A 27,270-nucleotide genomic window follows, 5' to 3' on the forward strand; every position below is an offset into this window, starting at 1 on the left:
TGAAAATTTGCTGTGAAGCATAACAGAAAGCATTGTCCTGCCGATCAAGCGGAGGATTCGAAAGGAAAACCTTACTCAAGATAACATGTGGTCAGTGGTACCATATATGCATGGCTTCACCCATAATCTAATGAAGATTGGTCAAAGACACGGCATCCGCATTATTAAAACGGCACCAAACAGAGCTAAAGGGATGCGTGTGCAGGTTAACAACCAGGAATTCAACTCTGGATGCAAAACTTCGCACCGGACTAGGTACTCTAAGTGTATTCAGGGGGTTGTTTATGAGATTCCCTTGCGTTGTGGGAAGAAATATATTGGACAGACAGGAAGATGTCTCAATAACAGGATTAGAGAAGAGCACGCTATGGCAATATCGGACAAGTCTGGCACTAATCTCGCTGTGCACTGCAAAGACTGCGTTGGTTGTAGAGACCAAGTATGTCCGGCTGACCTTCACAGTGTTAAGGTTATGAAAAGGATGAAGGACAAGTTAGCAAGAGAGATTTATGAAGCATTTGCAATGTGTGACTTGGGAGACTAATGTGTCAGCATGCCATCAGTGGTTTTGTTGAAGAAGGAAGTAGAATTTTTGCACAAACCGGCAGCATGTTAAAGACAAGGAAGAAGTTGGCTGCAGACGTGAAGTGAAGGAAGAAGATGTGCGGTTTCTAGTTAATATAGTTGTCAGTGCAGCGTCAAAATCGCCTCAAAATTTCAAATTATTTCAGCAACACTAGCTCCTAATTATTAGGTTATCTATATCATACAGTCAAATGGAAATTGTCGAAAATGTCACCTACAACGAATTCTGGCCAATCCCCCACTGTGGGTATGTGCCATTACAACGAGGAAGAAGATGGACAAGAAGGTGTGCAGCGTTGTCCTCGTGTGCGTGTGTGTGCCTCTAACGCTTATTGTTGTTACCTGCTCTGCTGCCTTCCTCATAGAGATGTGTGACCAACTAGCTCAGCGTTCGACTCTATTATTGTTCCTCTTCACTTCATTGAGCCTTTCTACGTGTCAACCGCATCTACTAGACCCTCAACAATTGTGCCAGTGGATTTCCTTCGTCACCTGCCGGGCTCGTTTGCTGTCGCGCTGCATCCAGAGTAACGTCTTGGCGGATGAGTTGATGGCCCTCTTCGGAATGGTATTACCTCGCGGCAATGGAAGGAAGGTGATGAAGATTTTACGCTCAGAATTATGGAGATAGATTCGCCTGTTGAACGAATTTCTGAAGATGAGAGCCGTCGAGGACTTATCATATAGAATATATTATTATTCCACACGATTTTGCACTGAGCATATGTGGAATGTGTGGTTCCTTCCTCTGGTAAGGAATTGCACCAAAAAGCAGCAGTCCGTTCCAGTGAGAAAAAATCCTGTAGTTACTGTGTGTGATGTACAGTATCTGCCAATTCAACGGAAGTGTTAGAATATGGGCCCAAGTTTGCTCTTCCCCCTAAAATTGACGCCTCAGAGAAGCTTGCCATTATAAGACATGTCGCAGAAAAAGCTGAGGAAGAAGAGGCCAGCCGAATTGTGGCTGAAGGGAATGACCTTTTGAACAGCATAAAAGGACGTGGAAGATGCAAGTTGCGATTTGAAACAGTAATTAAAGAACTGAAGAGCAAGGAATTCAAGCTGTGCCTTTCGGATAAAGAAGGTCAGGCTTTATTGTATTGGATTCTATCAATTACGGAGTAAAGGCTCTGGCGGCCATAAATAAGAACTTTCGAAAAGTGCAACCTAAGGACTTAAAAGCTGCTGAGAGGAAGGTTGTACGGTTTCTCGAGGAAACTGAACTGATGCAGCTTTGCCGCAAGGTTAAAGACACTACACATGATACCTTGTCGGTATTCTTCAGTGCAAAAACACACAAACCTGACATACCTTTTCGCGCAGTATTGTCAGAGGCACACACGTGGCAGTTGCTAGTCTCGGTATACTTGGTGAAGCGTCTCGGCCAAGTTCATATGGATGATCCCTTTAGAATAAACTCTGAGGAGATAATATTTGAGATCAAGGGATATCATAAGAAGAGACTTTCTGGATTTTCACTCGATATTGAAGACATGTACTATTCTTTCCCACAAAAAGGCTTGTAGAAATAACTACGAGAAACCATTGAGAAGCAGGCTATTGTTTTCCAGAATTCAGCCGGGGTGTTTGTGGATACATTCTTGGAGTTGATTGCAGCCTATCTAAAGTCAACTGTTGCATCCCATGACGGAACATCGTATGTACAAAGGAGTGGTGTATGCATAGGTTCGAGAGTTGCTCCTTTCCTGAGCGATGTGTAGCTAGCCGCATGTGACAGAAGGATTCTGATCTAAGATTCACCTGGGAAATTCCAAAGGAAGGTGTTTTGCGCTTCCTGGATTTGAGTTTTAAATTCTTACCAGAACACTTAAGTTGGACTTACCAGCCAAGAGCGAACAAGCAGTTTCTTCCGTATATGTCCCAACATTCAAAGGCAGTAAAAAGAGGTGTTGCGAAGGCTGCATTGACGTCAGCTCTCAACGAATCATGCCACCACCATGTTAAAAAAACGTTTTTTAAGCCAGACTGACAAGCTTCTGGAGGCGGGGTATCCTGAGCATTTGCTGTGTAGCATAATAAAAAGCATTGTCCTGCCGATCAAGCGGAGGATTCGAAAAGAAAACCTTACTCAAGGAAACAAGTGGTCAGTGCTACCATATATGCAAGGATTCACCTATAATCTTATGAAGATTGGCCAAAGACACGGCATCCGGATTATTCCAACGGCAACAAACAGAGCTAAAGGGATGTGTGTGCAGGTTAACAACCACTTCAACTCTGGATGCAAAACTTCGCACCGGACTAGGTACTCTAAGTGTATTCAGGGGTTTTTTGAGGAGATTCCCTTGCGTTGTGGAAAGAAATATATTGGACAGACAGGAAGATGTCTCAATGATAGGATCAGAGAGCACGCTATGGCAATATCGGACACGTCTGGCACTAATCTCGCTGTGCACTGCAAAGACTGCGTTGGTTGTGAAGACCAAATAAGTCCGGCTGACCTTCACAGTGCTAAGGTTATGAAAAGGATGAAGGACAAGTTAGCAAGAGAGATTTAGGAAGCATATGCAATCTGTGACTTGGGAGACCAATGTGTCAGCATGCCATCAGTGGTCTTGTTGAAGAAGGAAGTAGAATTTTTGCGCAAACCGGCAGGATGTTAAAGACAAGGAAGAAGTTGGCTGCAGACGTGAAGTGAAGGAAGATGTACGGTTTCTAGTTAATATAGTTGTCAATGTAGCGTTGTCCTTGTGTGCGTTTGTGTGCCTCTTACGCTTTGTGTTGTTGTTGCCTGCTCTGCTGTCTTCTTCGAAGAGAGGTATGCTATCGTCGCAACCAATGCTTGTGTGAATATTACAAGATTGTGGTTAAGTCTGCTTGAGAGCGGACCAATATACTTTGTTGGGCGAGTTGGTACTTATTCATTATTAATATAAACAGCGCGAACACGAAGACAAAGGACAAGATAAAAGAAAGCCACTGCACAAGCGCTGACTCACAACTATGCCTAAGCCCTTTACTGCAAGGCCCAGAAAAAACAAACATGAAGAAAACGAAGCAGTCACGTGAAACAACCCCTGGGTTCACCTGCTGCACAAAACATCACTTAAATAAGACACCTCTTTGCTTGAAAGAGCAAGAGAAGTCTTGCTGACACACTTATTGTCCGTTGAATTAAAATATGATTCCACTATCTCTCTCGTCATCTTCTCTTTGTGGCGATACAAAATCCTAACCTTGTCAAACTTAGGAGTGCACTTCTTCTCCTTCTTCATTATTTCACATGAATGGCAATGTGATACCAGAAACGTTTTGTCCTTTCCACTTTCCAAGTTGTTCCGGTGTTCCTGTAGTCTCTCATTAATACATCGTCCTGTTTGTCCTATATAACGGAGCGGAAATGCCGAAGGCCACTTTACAGGACTGCTTTCACTTACTGCGCCGTCATATTCATTCCTACTACCACCATCATCAATAACTCTAAAATCATCATTTTCAACTAAATGCACCATCATGTCAGCGGTACTACTATCACCATTATTATAAACTAAATGCATCGTGATTATCATTGCTACTACCATCACACTACCATCGTTAGCATGATCACTAACTGCATCTTCATGGTCATCACTACTAACATCCTCACGCTAGACAAGGAGAATTACAATCTATTTCTCACGAGCCCGGCGTGGAGGAGTTAGCCCGCTCGAGTGGACGGGATAGTGGCTCATTCCCGGAGGAGACAGGTTTCATGCGGCGGACACTCCCTGCCAACGGACACGAAAGTCACAATGAGCCTAAGTTGCCACGCACTCTCTCCCTGTGCTGCATGCTGCCGTCTTCATTACCTTCCGTCCGTGAGCTGCGAATCCAAACATACTGCTTCCGCACTGCCCTCTCAGGGTTCATTAAGCGATGTCAAAGTTTTGTTGTGCACTACCGCTCTTTGCCTGACGCCTGAGGCTGACATCGAACCGAAAACCAAATGAAAGGCAATGTGCAACGCACATACTTCGCTTTCAGCCACCCTGTAGTAGCTAAATACAAATTTTCGAAGAAAATTACTCCGGTGGGTCCTATTCAAATCCAGTGCCAATTATTTGAAAAGCATTCATTACATCTTTGCTTCAATCCGAATAGTTCTGATTCGTTCGAGTAATCGAATACAAAAATATTCGATTTGCTATTAAAAACTTTCGAAAAGTTGCACTATTCATCACTTTGCTGACCAATCAGCGAATTTTAATGTGACCTGAGGTTTTCCGCGAAAGTACGTGTGTTCTAACCCTATCGCGTACCAGTTATTCTCGCACCGCCCTTGTATTACAGCAGAAAGACTTCGGATAAAAATGTAACAATGCACATTCCGCACAATATCCTCTTGTAAAGAGCCACGATAGGTCTTGCACAGGCAAGCTCTCGCATGACGATGCGCTGAAGCCTCCCACGCTGTTCGCGCTATACAGTTGACAGCCTTAGTACAAACACAGTATACTAAGCTTTTCAAGAACCTAGTGCAGGCGCGACTGTAATGAAAACGAATACGCCTAAATACACTGTCTTACGCGTACTGAGTGCCTTGCACCACACATTAAATCTTCAAAGACCAAAAAGGTAAAACGCGGGATGAACAGTTTTTACATTAACATAGGCGTGGCGTCGAGGACCACAGAAGAATCAGAAGGATGCACGATGCGCAGTGGCGAATGTTTTGTCGCTCAGTAAAGCATATATTTATTCTCAGAAGCACGCAATAAGATGAAACACGCAGGGCAGTCACGTGTTCTAAAGTTGTCTTCTCGGGCGATAATGAAGCTTCTAAACGGAAATCTGCATATTGAATCATACAGTGTCACACCGTCCGACATAAGAACGCATGTTCACGGCGCCTTATCATGACAGTCAGACAGGCGGAACGGTAGTAAAGAGAGGTCCTGCATTTCAATCGAGCACCATTGCGCATATATGTCTTGAAACTTAAATTTCAGCTGTTTAAGAGATGCATCAGTGGAAGTTGCAGCGAATTATGGGGTTCATAGGAGCGCCCTGGGCGCAGCTGAAAGCGGCACCGAAGTTGCGCGTGTTCATCACGGGTACATTGCAGCGCAGGAAGGGAGGAGGGTATACGGCATCCTGGTCGACCCTGTAGCCCTGGAATGCACAGAACACGAAGCAGCCACTGACGAAGAACAGCTGCTCGGCTGTGTAGCCCAGTGAACTCGCGGGCCCACCGCTCAGTTGCTGGCCGGACTGGAGAAGCGCCTGGAAGCCCAAGTAGGCCTTCTCCAGGCCTGCGTTGTCAGCGAAAGCCTCAGAGATGGAATTGTTGCCGAGAGTGTTGCTTCCTGAACCGTCGTTGACCTGCCGAAGTGTAATAGGCAATCTTCGCAACTAAAAGCACGTGCACGCGTGCACACTCACACACGCAAATACACATTCGTTGACAAAAATGATTTCTTTTTATCATTCGTACTTTCAAAATGGTTAAATGTAAACATAGATTTGCTGTGAATAGATTTGACCGGCGGCGGAAAAGTGCTTACTATACGCGTTTCAAAAAATGCGCTAATCTTCCAGTGGTATACTTTATCTTCTCATTTCAGGTCGATGATTGGCTGAGAATTTGAATGTCGGCCCTGCCAAGTTTTTCCCCTAAAAGCACGACCGTCAACCACCGTATAGATAAGCGCCTATGACGGCGCACAGCGACAAAATCAGCCAGAATGCGCGCATGCGCGTATCGAACAGTCCGGTGAAGTGCAACATTCCTCGGTCAAGCTGTTACCGGAACCTGATTCAACCTCACCTGCTTTTTTTCTTTTTTTTTTGTCTGTTATCACTAATCCGCGTTCTGCATGTCGCTGAGAAAGGTTAAAAAAGTCAACGTGATGCGGCCTTCTTTCTTGTCAGAGAGAAGGGTGTGAATTGATAAGAGTAACGATCTGCACTCACGGGCTTCACATTGTGCAACGCCTTTCATTTGCTTTTTTGCCAGGGCCAGCAAAGAAATCCTCAATGAGGCTTTTTTTTTTTTTTTTTTTTTCTTTTCGCTCTCGGGAAACGCAATAAGGTTATTTCTGGAATATATTGGTAAGGCGTCTGTGACATTTTTGCAAGATGGAAGTTCCTAATCAGCAGGACTTGGAATGACAGATACCTTCATTTTTTTGCGGCTGCAGAGTGTTGCGTGAACCACAGGAAAATACAATTCTGATACGCAGTAACAATAAGTATGATTAATGGGTGTACATTGTATTCTACCAATCTCAGGTGCTACCACTTGTCCCTTTATAACATCACAACGTTCGATAAATTGTATAATGCTCATCATTATTGCTTATCTTATAAATTGTATAATGCATTATCTACACTATAAAATTGCATATTATAGATAATGCTCTCCGCCGTAAACGTACGGAGAGCATTATCTTGCACCTGATAACTATCGCTTCGCGGCACTCGCAGCAATCTATACCATGCTTTTCCATCATTCGCGTTATGTCTTTGAGCGGCTGTACATTATTTTGCTTCGCCGCTTAGCGAAGTAGAAGAGCGCGACGAAAGAAGAAAACAGGAAATACATGGCGCTGCAGAGGAGGCAGTCTAAAAATTTCCTCTCCATACGCGCTGTTTTCACCGAGCTTCCTGCGCCTCTCATGTGTTACGTTTCTTTTGTGCAGAAAAAAAGTGCCGTTTTATTTCCACTGCAGGGCTTTAGCGAAAGAGTGTTTCTTCATTTCAAAAGTGTTATGTCATTGTCTTGTACACGGCTTCGAACCGCCCAGCTGTGGTATTGTTACTTAGCGGTTTTGGTCGTGCTCCAGAGGATGATGAGTACAACAGCTGCCTTAAAACAACGACGCTGAGGTGGACAGATCTGAGCTGCCACCAACGCTAGTTGTTCTGACTGCTATGGATCTTCCCCGTAACATCTCTCGGTGCAGGTAAATTAATCATCATCATCAGCCTGACTATACCCAGTGCAGGGCGAAGGCCTCCCATGTTTCTCCACTTAACCCGGTTCTGTGCTAGCTGCATTTCTTCTTAATTTTCACTAGAATCTCGGTAACCTGAGTTATTTCTCTGACCCACTCTGCACGCTTCCTATCTCTTAATGTTACCCCTACCATTTTTCGTTCCATAGCCCTCAGGGTTGTCCTCAACGTAAGTAGAACTCTCTTGGTTAGCCTCCACATTTCCGCCCCAGAGGTGAGTACAGGTAAGATGCAACTGTTATATACTTTCCTCTTGAGCGATACCGGTAAGCTGCTAGTCATAATCTGTGAGTGCTTGCCAAATGCGCTCCATCCCAATCTTATTCTGCTTGTTATTTCCTTTTCATGGTTCAGATATGCGGTTACTACCTGTCCTAAGTAGACATATTCGCCTACTACTTCCAGTACTTCGCTACCTAATGTAAACTGCTGTTTCTTTCCGAGGCTGTTGAACATTACCTTAGTCTTCTGCATATTGATTTTCAAGCCTTTTTCTACCTTTCCTGTCTAAGTCACCAATCATTATTTGCAGCTCACCCCCCGAGTTGCTTAGCAAGGCAATGTCATCAGCAAATCGCAGATTACTGAGGTATTCTCCATCTACCCTTATCCCTAACTGCTCCCATTCCATGTCTCTGAATACCTCCCCTAAGCAAGCTGTGAATAATACTGTGGAGATCGTGTCTCCTTGCCTAACACCTTTCTTTATGGCAATTTTTTTACTTTCTTTATGCAGAACTATGGTTGCTGTGCAGCCACTATATATATCTTCTAGCACTATCACGTACGGCTCGTCTACCCCCTGATTTCGCAATGCCCGCAACACCGTCGAGGTTTCAACTGAGTCAAATCCTTTTTTTTTTAATCCTATGTTTAAGGGCTGGTTATATTCCGAGCATTTTTCTATCACCTGATTGATGGTATGGATATGATCGATAGTAGAGTACCGTTTCCGAAAACCTGCTTGATCCTTTGCTTGATTGCAGTCTAAGGTTGTCCTGATTCTATTAGCGATTACCTTAGTAAATACCTTATAAGTAACAGACAGTAAGCTGATTGGTTTAATTTTTAAAGTCCTTAGAGTCCCCTTTCTTATGAATGAGGATAATGTTTGCATTCTTCCATGGTTCCGGTACCGTCGATGACACCAGGCACTGCATCTACAGGGTGGCCAGCTTTTCTAACACGATATCCCCCCCGTCCTTCAGCAAATCTGTAGTTATCTGATCCTCTCCAGCTGATTTCCCCCTTTTCATAGTTTCTAATGCTTTCTTGACATCGTCCTTCATAACTGGTGAAACGTCTGACTGTTTTCCCTAACGTCAATCTCATTACGGTCCTGACTACTTTGGCTACTGTAGAGATCTGTATAGAACACCTCGGCTACTTTGCTTATCTTGTCCATATTCGTGATGACGTTGCTCTCCTTGTCCCTTATCGCATACATCTGGTTTTTGCCTATGCCCAATTTCTTCTTTACCGCTTTAAGGCTTCCCCCGTTCTTTACAGCATGCTCAATTTTCTCCATGTTATACTTCATTATATCGGCCACCTTGGGCTTATTGATTAGCTTTGATATCTCGGCCAATTCAATCTGGTCTGTTGGATTGGAAGCTTTCATACTCTGGCGTTTCTTAATCAAATCTTTCGTCTCCTTTGACAGCTTACCGGTATCCTCTCTAACTATCCTACCGCCTACTTCTACCACACATTCTGTGATGACATCTCTGAAATTATTGTTCATTGCTTCTAGGGTAATGTCGCCATTCTCGTTTAGAGCTGAATATCTATTCTGTAGCGAGATCCTGAACTCTTCTGCCCTCCCCCTCAACGCTAATTATTTGATGGGTTTCTTTCTTACTAATTTGTTGCGTTCCTTCTTCAGATTTAGGCTAATTCGGGACCTCACCATCCCATGGTCACTGCATCACACTTTCCCGATTACCTCTGCATCTTGCATAATGGCGAGGGTTGAACACATTATGAAGTCAATTTCATTTTTAGTCTCCCCCTTAGGACTTTTCCATGTCCATTTCCGGTTCTTCCGTTTGCTGATGAAAGTATTCATGATTCTTAAGTTATTGCGCTCTGCAAACTTAACTAATAACTCCTCCCTGCTATTCCTAGAACCAATGCCATAGTCACCTGCTGCCTGGTCTCCTGCCTGCTTTTTCGGTATACCTTGGCATTGAAGTCGCCCATTAGTACAGTATACTCCGTCTTTACTTTTCGCATTGCCGATTCTACATCTTCGTAGAAGCTTTTAACTGCCTGGTCATCATAACTACATGTAGGTGCATAGGCCTGTACAACCTTCAGTTTATATCGCTTATTAAGCCTAATAACGATGCCTGCCACCCTCTCATTAATACTATAGAACAAAAACGCATATGTCACCGTTTTCACCACCTGCCGAACACAGCTGCTAACTCGTCCTGTACTGACCTGACTACTCTACGACAGCCTTCAAACCAGAATAACTTGACCCGTATCGACCACCGTGAACTCGAAGCTATGTCTTCCGCTGTTTCCTCATCGCAGCTGACGGACACCCTGCCTACGGTATCCTTCATACAGGCTGTTGTTCGCCAGGAGGTTGCTGATATGGAATCCCTACTGGCCACGTCCCAGACACCATATACTCCAACTCAGCCCCTACTGTGATCGCTGCTACCTCCAACCCCCACTTCAGGCCTCGATACCGCTACCGCAATCCTAATGACTGGCGTACCGCTGACGATCGCCCTATCTGCTTTACTTGTTGCACTTGTTCCCGTGTTGGCCATATCTCCCGTCACTGCCGCAACCGCTGGTACTTGCCGTCACGCCAACTCTACGTCAATCGCAATTGAGTCTCTGCACCGCGCCGTTCCTCGCCTCTACCCGACCCGCCCGGTGCTGATCTTATTTCATCCGTTTTTTGTTTCCAGCCGGTCTCCTTCCCCACAAACCCGACGTTCCCGCTCTCCTCTTCTTCGCCCCAATTCTTCACTGTCCTATGCCTGCCGCTTCTCAGAAAACTAGCCGATGCAGCTCCCGGAGGTAGCGCTGCATTTGTGACTCGGACCGAAAAACCTCTACTGACCCCTGCACTACAAAATAATCGCATCGATGTTCTTGTGGACGGAGTTCCAGTTTCTGCTCTTATTGATACCGGAACCCAAGTGTCCTTTCTAAGCGCCTCATTTTGCCGCGTCTCAAGAAAGTCCTTACACCAACCATCTCGTCCACGCTTCGCGTCGCCAATGGGAGCCCTGCTGCCGTGGTTTGCATGTGTGCAGAGCGAGTTACCATTGCTGGCCGTCATGCCCCAGTGTTATTCACCGTCCTATGCGAATGCCCCCATAACGTTATCCTTGGGATTGATTTTTCAACAGCCCAGTCTGCCCTCAGTTGACTGCACTGCTCTACCGGCCTACTTCGCTTGGACCTTCCACTCTGCTTTGCAGACCCCGCCTGCGCACCTCGTCTTTGCTCAGCATGGTTCTGCCGCCTTCCTCCTGAAGCTGCCGTTTACATCCCTATGTCACCATTCCCACCCGTTCCAGACGGCGACTATCTCGCGTGTCCCATTACTGATGTCATACTGCAGCGGCACGTCACCCTCATCTAACTGTGCGTATCTCCGAGAACCGCGCCACTCTTCCTGTTTTTAACTTCAGATTGTCAATTCAAGTTCTGCCCGAAGGAATTTCACAAGCTGCGCTATCCCTGCTGACCGAATGTGCCAATTGAGCTCTGACCACAATCCTATAACTGCCGACCTAGCAGTTCCTCCCTCGTCCTCCACATCACGCCTTGATCATGTTAACAGCATGATTGCAGCTGATTTTCAATCTGATTTTGCCGCGGAGTTATACAAGCTCTTGCTTACTTATAGTGACCTTTTTAACTTCGATATCCGCCCATTGGGTCAAACCACTGTTGTCACCTACCACATTGACACCGGTGACGCCAGTACTATTCACAGGTGGCCCTATCGTGTTTCGCTTGCCGAGCGACGCGTCATTTAAACCGAGGTCGAGAAGATGTTGGCGAATGACATAATCTAACCATCCAGCAGCCCCTGGGCTATCCTGTCATCATGGTAAAAAAAAAAAAAGCAGTTGGAGATTCTGCGTTGACTACTGCCATTTGAATAAGACACCAAAAAGACTTCTATCCTCTTCCGCCTATTGACGACGCTTGATAGTTTGCACGGAGCCAGCTACTTTTCATCCATCGACCTTCGTTCCGGCTACTGGCAGATCCCTGTCGACGAAAGAGACCGTGAAAAAACAGCCTTTATTACCCCTGACGGCCTCTACCAATTTAAAGTCATGCCCTTTGGCCTTTCAATGCCCCAGCAACCTTCGAACGTATGATAGACTCTTTGCTCAGAGGCTTCAAGTGGGCCACTTGTTTGTGTTATCTTGACTATGTAATTGTTTCATCACCTACATTTGACAGCCATCTCCTTCGCCTTTCGATAATTATTGCACTTTTTCGGAGCGCCAGACTTCAACTTAACTCCAAGAAGTGCAGCTTCGATCACCGAGCAATCAAAGTACTTCGTGACACTAGGTTAATGCTGACGGCGTTCAGCCTGACCCTGACAAGATTCGCGCTGTCAGAGATTTTCCAACTCTGCGCTTATCTAGCGATGTTCGAAGGTTTATTGGCTTATGTTCATATTTCTGACGATTCGTCCCGAACGTCGCAGCTCTTGCTCGTCCGCTCATGTACCTCCTGAAGGAAGACGTTTCATTCTCTTAGGGGCCGGAACAAGTTGCAGCTTTCTATGAGCTTATTACTGCTCTCACTATTCCACCCGTATTGGCTCATTGCAACCCATGCGCCCCTACTTAACTCCGTACCGTCGCAAGTGGCCATTGGAGCTATACTCGATCAACGACAACACGGCCGCACAATGGTGATTGCGTATGCCAGCCACCTCCTATCTATGCCCGAACAAAATTATTATTCCACAGCTTGTTTAGACGGTTACGAAATTCCGCCTTTATTTGCTTAGCCGCCCATTTACTGTTATCACGGACCATCGTGCCTTGTGTTGGCCTTCCTCCTTCAAAGATCCTCTGTTTGGGACGCTGGGCGCTACGATTGCAAGAATACACTTTCTCCGTCGTCTACAAGTCCGGCCGACTTCAAGATGCAGACTGCTTGCCCCGTCATCCCGTCGACTCCCCTAGCGCTTCCAACTGACGATGACGCATGTATCTTGTCTGTGTCCGCCTTTTCTAACATTGCCGACGAACAGCGCTTGGATCCTGCGTTACATTCCCTCATCCTTCATCTAACCTCTGACCGCCCTGATTCATCTCTCCTGTTATTTTTACCACAATGGAACACTCTATATCGACGTAATATGCGAACAGATGGCACTGACCTTTTGCTCGTCGTTCCCCAACATCTGCGTTTCACCATCCTTGACCAGTTCCATAATGCTCCCACAGCTGGGCACCTGGGTGGCTCCCAAACATACGACAGCCTGCGCGAACGTTTCGACTGGCCAGGGCTCTAACACTCCGTCCAAAACTACGTTTCTGCATCTGAACTGTGTCAGCATCGGAAGAAGCCCCCAATTTTGCCTTCAGGTCAATTGCAACCGATCCCAATACCAAATGACCCGTTTTCACGCGTTGGCGTTGACCTTCTTGGACCCTTCTTAGTTTCCGCCTTAGGCGACAAAAGGATCACAGTCGCCATCGATTGCGCTACGCAGTACGCTATTACCCGCGCCATCCCGACCAGCAGCCCCACAGACGTCGCCGACTTCCTTCTAGAAAAAGAGATTCTCCATCATCGCCCCTCGTTAACTACGAACTGACCATGGCCGCTGCTTCCTCTCACGAGTAGTTGGCGAAATTCTCCGTTCGTGCTCCGTACGCCACAAATTCACCACCGCCTATCACCCCATGCCCACGGCCTTACGGAACGTCAAAACCGTACACTCACAGGCATGCTGTCAATGTATGTGTTTGACGACCATCGCGACTGGGACGTTCATCTACCCTTTGTGACCTTTGCCTACAACTCGTCTGTCTATTCTAACGCTGGATACTTTCTAGTTTATCTGCTATTTGGCCGACACCCGTTACTGCCCTTCGACACCTCCATTCCCTCGGCAGACGCCACCAGTACTTACGCCAGTGATGCCGTCGCCCGCGCTCATGATGCCCACCGGATTGCTCGTTCCAGGCTCTCTGCATCCCAAGACTCCCACAAAATGCCGCTACAACAGTCGCCACTATGATGTGCACTATACTACTGGATCTCTCGTCTTCCTGTGGTTCCGGCTCCATCGAGTGGAGTTGTGCGAAAAACTTTTGCCCCGTTACACAGGCCCTTACTGTGTTTTGCGCCCCGTGACTGATGTCACCTATGCATCTGAAGTCCTCGTCCGCAGCGCCACCCTCCGAAATTGGGTATGTGTCCCCTCTCAAGCCTTATAATTCCCATTCTATTTCACTAACGTAGAACGCTTCGGGACTGTTCTTTTCCCTAGGAGGGGGGGGGGGGGGGTAGTGTTCCTTAGCGGTATCCGCTGGTCGTGCTCCAGAGGATGATGAAGTACTACAGCTGCCAAAAAACGATGTCGCTGAGGTTGGACCAATCTGTGCTGCAACCAACGCTAATTGCTCGGACTGCTATCGCTTGTGGATCTTCCCGTAACAATATTTATGAGGTTAATTGGTTAGCTTTAGTTCACAGTCAGGCAAAATTCAAATTACGACTCCGAACTCGTAGGAAGGAAGCTCTTGAACGCTGTGCCACCAAGAGATGGCGCCGCTACAAATCTATGTAATTAGAAGTTATTTTCTAATAAATAACGCACACAGCTGCTGAGAGTTTGTTCCTTAGTGTTTCTGTTTTGAACTCACAATGTTTAGCAATTTCGAAAATCCTCATTGAAGTAACTGAAAGGCATGTATTCTGCGGCCAAGATGGAAACGAACTGCATCATAAATTGTTGGAGGACGCAGTAGTCCTCATGTTCAGTGCAACACTCCCGCTGCCCTCTAATGAATAATGCCCAACGCTCCACGGGGCAGCTGGCTCACGCGTACGCACCTTGGCTCTGACTTTAGCATTTTTCATAGTCTGTTTTTCCTACCTTAGTCAATTTACAGCGATAGCTTTGAATAAATGTTGATGCAGTTAGTGTAGACGTCCGCACATTTTTTTTAATAGAGGTATCACCCTCGATCCACTTTGGGTATGGTACTTCTGACGAAGGAGCCAGTTGCCAAAAATATCTTGTTTTGCGAGTTGATTTGCCGTTTTTTGTTGGTCCTAATGGCTAAGAAGAAACGCGGCAGAATCTGATGTTTCGGCCAAGCCAGGAAAGTTTCATTTGAGCACTCAATTTCTACAAAGTGGCTTCAGCGCCTACGCCATCGCACCTGTTTAATGAGGCAGGCGAGTCGGGCGAGTAACTCTTTTCGTGAGGCCGCGCTGTACAGCGTGAGTGGCTGCGCGTGCTCGTCGATGGAGGAGGCGCCCACGTCGAACGCGTGCGAGAGCTCGTGGCCGATGACGCGACCCAAGCTGCCGAAATTGATGGCTGGCACATCCATGTCCAACGCGAAAGGTGCCTACGTCGGTCAAGGTGCACATACACAAAGGAACGCTGAAATAATGAAAGTTCTAACCATCCAGATTTAACCACTCAAACACTGCTAGGCTTGTATAAAGGCCGAACTAATACACCAAAACTACTTTGTCCCACTTCCCCTTCAAAGGGACAGCGTCCGCTATGGCGGAAGGGACCGTTTTAAAAGGGCTTCATGCCTATCTCGACAATGAAATAGGTTACTTATAAAACGTGTTCACCGACCCTGCAAAAGCGAATCCTGTAGCATTCTTTCTTGTTGGCTATCGTTTTTGTGAGCTGTTTGTCTAGTACGGACATACGTTTCTACCTTGACGAATCAAGTAGGCATTGTCGCTCTATACTCAGCGGTCGACCGGTTGAACATGCTACAGCCTCTGCAAATTTCTGAAGAAATATTAGGGCCGGCAGCTGTTAAAGCCCTAAGTTGGGGGCTTATTAGTTCTGGCTTCCTACATATATGATTGCTACTAGACTAAAATAAACGTGGCAGTAGCGTTATTCTATGCTGGCGTGTCACATCCTGGCATTCCAATCCGCCAGCAGTCAAGAATTTTAAAAGCAGTAAAGAAGTAACTATTTATTCATTACCATCCACTTGAGCGCAATAATGCCGCTAGAAAGAAAAGCTACACAGAATTTGCAGGAGCTTCGCAGATGAAGAAAAATCAGTCTTCGTCTGAGAATCGAACCCAGGACAACCACCTGTCTGAGGCAGTCGCACCGACAAATGAGCTAACCAACACTGCTAGCACTTAGAGGCCGAATTAAACAACCCGAAGGGGATGGCGAATAAGTCACAGTGGTTTTCGCACTGATTATCAACGCTTTAACCGAGCCGCGTGCGAAATGATAAAGGAAGGGGCAATGAAGGTGGAGGGCTCTGGATACGTTTCGACCACCTAGAGTTACTTAATGTCCTCTTACATCGCACAGCACGCGGTTGTTGTATGCATCTATTTATATGGGGCAGCCGTGGTCGGGATTTCCTGACTTTAAAGCTGCCAGACCTATAGCCGGACGAGCAAAGGTACCTGCCTGCATTATGGCTGCGGGGACAACCATCACGTGGAAGACAGGCATGTAAACGGCGTTCACCGACAGAATATGCAGCGGCACCTCGCTGCGCCGCTTAATCTTCTCCGAATCAGCGTACATCAAGCGACGCCGCTTCTCGAAGCGCAGCCGGCGCGCCTGGAGGAGCTGCCGCCCGAAGGTGCCCTCCGAAAATGTGGGCAGGAAGTCGTACGTCTTGTCGGCAGCCGCCCGATCCAGCAGGTGCGCCGGGACTCCGTCCACGCTCACCACGCTAGTGATCCGCTCCTAGGCAGCGTCACCATATGCATCGCCCATCGCAACAGTTATACCTCTCTTTCTCCCCCTAGGGAATTAAGGCCACCCACATTGTATTAGTTTGGCAATGCACCTATCGATAGCGCGCACACCTTTACTTCCTTACTACACGTGAGGGAGAGGGGAGGGATAGAAGGCAGGGAGAATTACTAGTTTTCTACCCTCACCGCTCGAGTGGTATCGCGGTACTCTAAGCCTAGGTCCAAAGAATATATCTGTATTAATTTTCGTTCTTGAATTGCAGACGGGGCAAACCATTGGCTGCCGCTGTTTGCTAGTCGCGAAACCACGTTCCCCCTTCTTCGTGAGAAGGCAGTAACTGCCTCATGTACGTCTTAATCCGTCTGTATCAATCAAGGAACTTTGTATCATCTGGTGGCGGGATTCGATGCGCCAACTTTAATCCTATCGCTTTAAACCAGCGTTGCATAGTCATTGTGGGCAGTCTGTAAATGACCACGGTCCAAGGATCTTGTCCTACGTGGAGTGTCACTTAAACTCATTGCTACCGGAAAAAAAAACGCATATTTCTAATAAAACGTAATTCCTGCGGGCACAAGTAAAGGCGCTCGCAGAACGAGCGCAAACTGGAAAGAACCACTTCCCGCGGGATAATATACCGGCCGGAACACCATACTGCGTGTTTCACAGGCTGTTCGCAGCGCTATGAGAGCACCCACTGCATCAGTACCAAAGAGAAGACAGCAACAATTTATTATTTACGTGTTAATACTATTGGGATTCTGTTTTCTTCGTTAACTCAGCGAAGAGAGCCTGGATACTGCGCTTGATGTTTCAGAGTGTGGAGTGAGGGTCATATCCGCTGAACATATCAGGGGTTATTCTACTGCATGCGCTGTATTAAACACGGCAAAAAAAAAAATGCTCAAAACATATTGTGAGTGTGCAAGCCCTCGAGCAGGCAAACTGGAGAAACCCCCCCCCCCCCAAAAAAAAAAAAAAAAAAAAAAACGGACGAGTAGCGAAATCATGAACGAGCATGCGACTGAGTGAATAACCGAGATAAAAATCAGCACGCAGCAGACAACTTATATATAACGCCCGGCCTGAATTACGATAGCCCATAAAGCATGTCAAGGCACTGTCGGAACATATCCCCTTGTTTAACGTAATTTCCGGGCGTAGATTCGGTTTGGTGGCGTCGCCTCCAGTTGGATTACATCACGCTTGCTCAGTCATGACGAGTCACGATTACCAATTACGTGTCGTGCCTAGCACATCTCACAATAAGCATACACACATACGCATCACGGCTAACGCTTACATCAATCACCACCAATTAATTAGTCTTGATGACTTTGTCATGACACGATCATCAACGACGTATCACATGCTGTGCGTAATCATACATTTTATTGTAACCCAGTATATCTTGATCGCTATTACAAAAGCTACGACAAAACACTAAGCACCATCCCAGTATGACAGCGACACAACACCGCCTCTGTCCCAGTGGGACATCTATGGCCAGATAATGCGAGCGACTGAAAGTACGAACGAGGGGCATGAAAGCTAGAACAAAGGTTGGAATGATTTACTGAATGATCTAACAAGGGAACTAGCGAACAAATGGGTGTGTGGTCAAACTAACAGACGTACCGACGAGCCAGCAGTCAAGGGAACAAACGAAATTACCGATGGTTTTTGCTTGGTTATAAACGCGCCTGCGTTTACTCGTGAAGAGCTCAAATAACGCGCCAAATATCGTTGATGCCTTCCACTAAGCATACACAAAGCCGCTGATTCAGAAAATTGAAATTATTAATTAAACCGTGCGAAAACATTGCGCCAAAAGTACTTTCTTCCATTACCAGCATGCAGTTTCCTAAAAAAATGGCCTGCAAATATCTCACATTCCCCACACAAAAGCATTGACGGTCACTACGTCACAAGTCGCTCAGCAAAGTGTCACATCCGTGCAATTAGAAGAGCTAGGCTTTGCCTAAGAGCGGAGTCGAATGCCGTGTCCCCAACTGTACATCTGACACCGTCACATGGGCCACTCAGGGTGACGGACATAATATGATTGTGTTTTTACCACACTCTTATACCGTAGCCGACACAATAGAGAGTGCGATTCTGACTGGACCACGTCGCCCTTACCGATAGTGCCGAAAATAGCCGGTGAAACAGAGTAAAGCGACGAAGCGTGACTACGACGTTGGACATGTAAAGAGCGGGGCTGTTGCACCTGTGACAATCAACCCGTGCAATACGAGCCCATTTTCTATCGCCAGCTACGAATGACTGCTGGCGACTGATATGAGTGTTCTCAGCTGCACTTGCATGCGTGAAGTCTTTTCTATAGACCAACACCGATTTGTGACGTAAGCGCGATGCGGTGGCGCTTCTATCGACAGGCTGGGCCGGTAATTGGGGGTGAAAACTAGGCTTAGCGCCCGTAGGAATACATGGACCCAAAAAATGTCGAAGCACTTTTCTAATTTCACAGCGCACCTATGATCTCGTTATTCGGTACAGAGCAACCATGAACATCCTAGAACAGATCACGAAAGTATTAAATCTCATTACCGAGGCGAAGTATTTTTAAAATACCGCGAAACGCATACGGGTGCGAGTTGGGAGGGCGGCCCATAGAAACACATGTAAACCCAACTTACCGCAACATTTTACTCGGTTCAGCAGCGTTGAACCCTCCTCATTTTTTGGTGAACGTCTTGCATCACACCCCGACATTATGTTGCATGGCACACTACATTCTCTTGCAAGTACTGTAAGTCTGACGACTTGTGGGAGCGTTCACAGCACGATAAACTGACCGCGCACAGTTGCAGACGGAAACGCACCACCGGCGCTGTCGCTAGCAGACGCTCCGGAGCTGGAGGCGGCAGCGGTGGGCATCGCCAGCTGCGCTGTCGTCTGCTGCAATGCGCGACTCTCGTTCGTTCCGTATTGTCGTACGGCGTTTCACAACAGCCTTTTAAATGTAATTCTGTCTAGGATGTATCGCTTGAAGGACAGTATTATCGAGCTAATTTACTCCACGCGGCAGCATATCAGACTGTAAACAAAACTGCGTGTTTCGCTACATTTTGGGGGTGCCCGGATTCACAACATAGATTATTCGGGGAGTTTTAAAAGTAGACCGCCTCCGCAATGACGCAGAATACTTCTTCAAAGCGCTGGCCAACGTTTAACGACCGGCCACCACTTCTCGTGCTCTGCGAAACGAGAAAAATGTTGCGGTAAGTTGCGTTTACTTGTGTTTTTATGGGTCGCCCTCCCAACTTGCACTCCCATACGTTTCGCGGTGTTTTAAAAATGCTTCGACTCCGTAATGAGATTTCATACTTTCACGATCTGTTCTAGGATGTTCACGGTTACTCTGCACCGAATAAGGACATCATAGGTGTCTCGTGAAGTTAAAAAACTGCTTAGAAATATTTCGGTTCCTTGTATTTCTATGGGCGCTAACCCTATTTTTCACCCCCCGTCGGCTGCGACGCCGCGAGCGCCCCTTTTGTTTGTAAACACGGTGTTGGTGTATACAGGGAGCTGTCCTTTAGTTTTGATATTTGCTTTGTCTTCATGGTGTGCTAATCAAGCGTCTGCAGCGCAGAGGACAAAAGATTAATTTATATGATTTAACGTCCCAAAGCAACTCAGGCTATGAGAGACGCTGTAGTGGAGGACTCCGGAAATTTCGGCCACCTGGTGTTCTTTAACGTGCACCGACCTCGCACAGCAGACGGGCACCTTGCTTTTCGCCACCATCGAAAAGCTAGGGCCACCACGGTCGGGACCGGTGTTTCGTTTTCTCACCGCGCATGTAAAAGATAACGCATATTAAGTCGCGCAGAAAGCGTTTGGTTGTGCGATTTTTTTGTCGCTCCTTTGTTATTCATATTTTGCCTCACAACAGCTGGAGTTTTCCTTTTCTGTGCATCTTTAATTCTTTTCTGATGTATACGAGAGCCTGCTCTTACCCGTGGCCATAGCAAAGATTACGACAAAACAACTTCGTTATCATCTTTTGGCTACAATTCACAAAACAATATTTCGTTTAAATTGCAATTTTAAATTTGTAACTGAAAGATTACCTCAAATGTTACCAAATGATTCGTAGTGTTTATGCTGGGGCCATTTATTGATTGTGAACACTCTGTACGGCTCCAGATTGATTTCGACTAGCGATCAAACCGCAGTACGTCACTTTTTTTTTTTTTTCACTTCTATCGAAACGCGGCCACCGTTTCAAGGATGGCACACGCTGCTAAGGCCCTAGCAACTGGGTAAGCATACTAAATTTATTCAAGGCGCAGCATTAACAACACACGAAAAAGAGAGCGTCTGTGCTCGTCGTCCTCTCCTTTGTACGTTGTTCATGCTACGCCTTGTTTAAGAACTGTCACCACGGCTGTTCGCCATCAAGGTCAGCACCAATGTAACCAGACACTTTTGGTCATTTTTTCTCCGCTTTTAAGGATTGAAATTGTTCGTGCAGTTTTTCCTTTCTGCAGCGGCTGGACTTCATTGAGCGGATTTTAATTTTTCTTTTACACTGCAACGCGCGTTGTGCGCATGCGCATGTTATGAAAATTATTTTGAGTCTTTTTTTTTTCTCTCTCTTCAAGCACTCTTGTGTGTTTTTCTACCATCATCTCAGTTGGCATTATATTTGTTGGTTCCAACTGAATTCCTGTCAACATTGCGGAGGTCCAAGTGGACCCCGTCAATATACTAGTTAGCGCCTTCTGTCCCCGGCCCTTAGTTTTTTTGTTTGTTTTTTTCTGTATCTTTTGTGTATGCTGTAATACACTCCACTTAAACTCCACTATCATCAAAGATTCGTAATGAAAGAACAGTGACCGATTTCTCATGCCGCATAAACCTCAAACATTCACCTTGAACTCAGTTATCATCAGATTGGAAACATCGGTGCGAGGCAGGAGGAGGAACAGGATGGTAATTAGGACAACACTGAATTTTGAGTTACGTTTCTCACCCTAGAGCGCAACTTCAAACACGTGTACATCATTTAAAAAGGGGCACTATGCATTCCGCAAGGATGCCAGGTGGTTTAAATCAAACTGGCCAACTTCCCTACGACAATTCTCACAATCCATGGATAGTTTCGAGAAATTAAACCACGCACACTACACCATAAAATATGATATCAAACTAAAATTTTAATGTTGTTCTTTTTCGAAGTTTTTTCGACGAACGCTCCACAGAAATTCTGGTGAATTTCTGGAAAGTTCTTTACCAACTTAATTTCTTTTTTTTTACATATTTAGGACTGTGCCATAAAAATCGATATATTCGAGATCCTGCCTCTGGAGATTTGCATAGGGAAATGACTGAACGGCGCTAGCAGATTGGAGGAAAGAGAACACAAACACATGCCTTGTACTTATCTATACAGGCGACTCTTCGTTCTGCTTTCGGACCCTTCGCTCTCTCCACATAGTTCCTCTCAACATTCGCGGTGACCCATTCATCCCATCTATTAGCGCTATGGGTCCCGCCTGGCACCCCTTAAACATTTCGTTAAGAATGGCAAAAATAGAACATTCCTATCGGTGTGCTCAAATAGTGTCTTAAAGCACTACGCAGTTCCTTGCAATTACTCTCAAAATTTCGCCTCATTTGGCAGTGTTAATTACACGGCGCGAGTGAGGGAAAAACTTTGGAAGCAAATTGTTGCCAAGCACCGGAAGCTTACACCCTTCTCATCAGCATAACAGTATACTTACATTATCTACATTTGCCTCATAACTAAATGTGGCGTTTCACAAAACTAAGCCTAGCTTGTGGAGTGTGCCGCTAAATAAAGTAGGAACGCACCACGCTTGCCTTGGAAGTGTCCGCGTCCATCCAAGCGGCGTTTTGGAAAGAGCGCACCGAGGCATTCCGGATATGCTCGGCGAGCATAGCCGAGCGCTTGATGGCTTCCGCGCGTCCGAGGGCGCCCACGAGCACGTGACCCATGGCTGCTGGAGCCAGTGCTAGCATGGTGTACACGCAGATCTCGGCACTCAGCACGGCCGATTCTTTGAAGCGCGGCTTCCTGGAGCACGTGGCCAGCGAAGCCGAGAAGGCGTACCCCTCGTCCATAAGAACCTTGTAAAGCACGCTTCGTGTGAATTTGGGAACTTGTGGTTCGATAAAGGCATGTGCAAGTGTTGAAGCACATTAGATACGTGCTACGGCGCTTTAAATGGCCACGCAACGAAAGCTCTTGTTTCAGTGTGGTCTGTGAGCGCACTTTGAACGAAGTGTTTGTGACAAGGCACCAAGTGTACGCGATAGACTTTTAAAAATAGAAAAAAAGAAATGCCTGTCAGTAATCTATTTCCTAGAGAGCCATATTTGTGTAGCAAGATGTATTCGTAGTATTTTAACAAGACAGATAGTTCATTTCTTCCACTTTCTGAAGTTTGATGCAACCCCCTAAACATGCTCTTTAGGTGACTTTTTCTGTTCATCAATACGCCTTGACTTACCTTCCAACCCAAATACAACAGCAAGTCAGGCATGGAGTATTCGTAGCGGCTCATCACAGCCCACAGAAGGAACAATGGCCTCTGGCTGAACACCAGAATTGGGTCTTCAGGGCCAACCTGCGAGAAACAGCTTGACGATGCAAAAACATTTTAGTGCTCACAGAAACGACTGCTATTATATTTTGTCCGATTTGATCACTTCTGATCATTACGTTCAGCTATAGCAGCTCATATAATCCAACACACTTAACTCTGACATTGCCTTGAACTAGGCGGTTACTTTAAAGCCTTACACGAGGAGCTAGGTATCGGGAAGCAACGCAAGGAGCCTATATGATGCAGGCTTGCCAGACAAGCTGCAAAAGACGTTTTTTGTTTCTTTCTTGCAACCCAGAGGCTAAAATAAAACCCGGTTCTCAAAGACGCGCTTACGGCATTTTAACACTGCGCGGCAGACAATTGAGTTCACGAGACTGGAACGGACAAAATCGATTGTTTTAATTATTATGGATGCATGGTTATGCGTATTTGACAGCAGCAGGTGCAATTATTACCGGTGATTTAGAAACGGGACATTTTTTCTGCACCGCCATTGCGTCTAAATTCTGTTGTTAAAATGGAATGGGCTCTTTGATCACCGTCTGAAGGTAAAAGGCGGCGGAGCGTATACAATCACAGAGATTCACGTCAAAATGCAATCTTTGCGTCATTTAAGTTTCCTTTCGAAAACAGCCTTGCGGCAGTACTTCGTATTTGTTTTGCCTTTTGTAGGTTATGAAAGTCCCGTTTTCATTAAAACCCAGTCGAAACAAACGGCAACATAAAACTTTTTGTCGCCACAACAAAATTTCTGTGCGCTTTACGGCCATGAAACTGTATGACAGGACATCCTGTAGTAACAATATATTTTTTGGAGCTATACAACAAAAAAATTACTGTACAAAACAGTGCTACACCTGTCGTTACGACCAAACTACAAAATAGTTCGTAGTATTTTGCGCGTGATTCTGTTGCATTTATTTTTTTACTATGAAGTGCCCTTGTAGGACGTAGTACAACGATAGTTAAGTGTGTTTTAAGGCTTCTGCTACGTCGGGTTATCTCGGCCTTGGTTAAGCAAGTACTATTTAACATTGAACGCATAAAAAGTCGAGAACGACAGTTAAATTTGCAGTTCAGTCGATTGCCAACTTGTAGTTCAGAGCGTGTACCCCAAGTAGGCCTTTCAAAATATTACTGATCACCTCCGTGCATGAGCGCTTCTTGAAGACATACCTCAGTCTTTACCGGCAACGATACTGGGTCTTCTTTAGAAGGCCTGACATTTTACGACAGAGGTAAATGGCTGTTGATTCATTTTAGCCCTGGGGGGTTGCGCAGACACCAGGTAAGATGAAGACTGCTTAAATTAGTTCACTAATTAACTAAGTCAGTTAATTACCCTTTTAATTTTCATTTTAAGAATTATGCTGTATTTGCAGAATAGGAACTTGTCCTTCATATAGTAGCCCCGCAAACAAATTTTCTTTAAAAAATTGTAGTACGCTTTACAAGGCCGACAGATGTCACTCTCACGGCTTCGCAAAATGAGCATGATAGCAACTGCATGCTACCACCCCGCTTCAAAGGGGACGCTCCTATATTCCATCCATCCATCCATAGTAACACGGCGTCTGTGACGTTGATCGCTATCACTCTGCTGGCATCACCTGCAGCCAGGTGGGTGCCCGGCGGTTCAACCACGGCCTCGCTGATAGCCGCCGCGTTGATACCCAATGCACGCAGTCATTGCGCTTGCAGTCCGGCATTAAAGCGCGCATTGGCCGACCTTATGCAAAATTGCTGCCATCTATTGGACATTCAGCGAACCGCGCTACGCGACGCCATGTTGAAAGGTTGAGTGAGTCGGCTGCGCTTACGGCTGCTGTCGTCTCACTAGTTGCGTCTGCTTTGTGCTGTGATTTCCGTGTTATTTGTTCGCATTCAGAGGAAAAAATGAGGGAATAATAGACGATTGAGTTGTCCACGCTGCCTACATTCCAACTTTACTTCGTGAAGCGATACTGCACTACCAAAACTTCTTGCGAACGGAGAGCATCAGGGTAGCTGCAAACCGCAAAATATTTGCTGCTGCTCCGGCGCATTCCTTGATACACTGCTTAAATGCGCGTCCATAAAAGGGCAAAAAATATTGATATTGTAAGGTAACGCGAAGGTCGGACTTGGGGAATCAGGCTTTATTACAGACCTGAAGCCTTGGTCGCACACTGCAGCCAAACACACTCCGCGATGACGATGGGTATCTACAAGAGGGAGCAGGATGAAGATGAAGCAGCACGTTCAGCAGTGTGGAAGATGAAGCGCCACACAGTGCTCACACTATTTCGCCCGCGCAGTTCAAGCGGACAGCCTGGCCGCAATTAGTCCGCAGGAATGCGCCGAACAAAAGGTTTCATACGTGAAACGTGGACAACTTCAGTGCCACGGTAACGACAGTCCGGAGGAGGGTAAACAGGGGAGACGCGATAGTTGGCCGGGGAGATTTTTGCAAGAACTGTGTAAGGACCAATGTAGCGGTGCTGTAACTTGTCACAAAGGCCAGGAGTGCGTAATGGGGTCCAAAGTAACACCTCGTCGCCGGGACGGAACGAAACTTGGCGATGGGTTGCATCATAGCGGTACTTGCGGTCTTCCTGGCTAGCTTCCGTGTTGACGCGAGCAAGCCGGCGTGATTTGGCCACTCGGGAAAGGAACTGGTCAGGAAGAGAGGATGAGGAACTGGCATGTGTAGAAAGAAAAGAGGCGTCAAGAAAGGTAGCGGGAGAACGGCCGTAAACGAGGAAAAACGGGGTGTAACCTGTGGTCCGCTGTACAGCCGTATTGTAGGCGAACGTAACAAAAGGAAGTATTATGTCCCAGTTTCGGTGGTCCTGGTCGACATACATAGACAACATGTCAGGAAGCGTGCGGTGGAACCGCTCAGTCAGCCCATTGGTCTGCGGGTGATAGCTGGAGGTCAATTTGTGATGTGTGGTTGAGGCTTCAATAACTTCGGCTACAATCTTCGACAGAAATGCCCGACCACGATCGCTGAGAAGCACTTGAGGGGCCCCATGGCGCAGTACGAGCGATTCCAAAAAGAAGGTCGCGACCTCATGTGCTGAGCCATTAGGCAGGGAAGCAGTCTCAGCGTAGCGTGTTAGGTGGTCGACGGCGGTGACGATCCAGCGATTACCTCGTGCGGACAATGGAAGTGGCCCGTATAAGTCTATGCCAACAACGGCAAAAGGAGTAGCAGGGCAAGGTAGCGGCTGTAGTAGGCCAGCAGGAGGAGAAGTGGGCCGTTTGCGGCGCTGACATGGCAGACAAGAGGCGACGTATTTTGCCACACTTGAGGCGAGGCCTGGCCAGAAGAAACGGGCTTTCACGCGGTGGTAAGTTTTATGAAAGCCTAAGTGACCGGCTGTAGCATCATCGTGGAAAGCCGCCAGGATACGGGTGCGAAGCGCTCTCGGAATAACGGGGACCCAACGGGTGCCTTCGGAGCAATAAATATAACGGGAGAGCACGCCGTTGTCAAGTTTGAACTTTTGGAGTTCCCTGCGCATCCTAGCGGTAGGAGGGTGAGAAGCACCGGTGAGAAGGTTGATTAGGGAAATACAGTAGGGATCTGCTCGCTGGTTTGAAATAATGGCGTAGCGATCTGGAGCAGCGGCAAGAGTAGCACAGGTTAAGGTTGGGGCTCTGGACGACATTGGGACGTCGAGGGTGCACGCAGGAAGGCTCGAGGAAGCACTAGGTGGCGATTCTGATAGCGGGCAGCGGGAAAGAGCATCGGCATCTCGATGTTTGCGTCCCGATTTGAATATGACATCAAAGTGGTACTCCTGCAAACGCAGAATCCAACGGCCCAGGCGTCCAGTCAAATTTTTGAGGGTTGATAACCAGCACAGAGCGTGGTGATCGGTAACGATCGTGAAATGGCGGCCGTAGAGGTAGGGGCGGAATTTCTGAACTGCCCAAACGACGGCTAGGCACTCTTGCTCAGTGATGGTGTAGTTGCGTTCCGCTAGTGTTAGAGTTCGACTGGCAAACGCAATTACCTTTTCCCGAGAAGCGGTATCACGTTGCAGAAGAATGGCGCCGATACCGAGGCTGCTGGCATCGGTGTGAAGAATGGTGGCAGCAGTGTCGTCGAAGTGAGCGAGAACAGGGTCCGAAGTGAGGGCATTCTTTAGGGTTTGGAAAGCTTTTTCGCATTCTTCGGACCAATTGA

The 27,270-nt window shown here is 46.6% G+C and overlaps 1 protein-coding gene across 1 annotated transcript in view; it reads right to left on the reverse strand.

Annotated features, from left to right (window-relative positions):
• Window positions 1-5,521: 5,521 nt before the first annotated feature.
• The window catches only part of LOC146183936 (neprilysin-1-like), a 34,223-nt gene continuing 12,474 nt past the window's right edge, over window positions 5,522-27,270 (reverse strand). Inside the window, exons 4-7 of the mRNA XM_084608443.1 lie at window positions 22,995-23,111; window positions 22,336-22,611; window positions 14,945-15,136; window positions 5,522-5,907 (exon numbers count right to left, since the gene is read on the reverse strand). Coding sequence (XP_084464569.1) covers window positions 5,551-5,907; window positions 14,945-15,136; window positions 22,336-22,611; window positions 22,995-23,111 — 942 coding nt within the window. The 3' untranslated portion in view covers window positions 5,522-5,550. The remainder of the gene's footprint in view (window positions 5,908-14,944; window positions 15,137-22,335; window positions 22,612-22,994; window positions 23,112-27,270) is intronic.

The sequence above is a fragment of the Amblyomma maculatum genome, chromosome 7 (assembly GCF_055883805.1).
Source record: "Amblyomma maculatum isolate TAMU_Amacu chromosome 7, ASM5588380v1, whole genome shotgun sequence".
Classification (NCBI taxonomy): Eukaryota; Metazoa; Arthropoda; class Arachnida; order Ixodida; family Ixodidae; genus Amblyomma; species Amblyomma maculatum.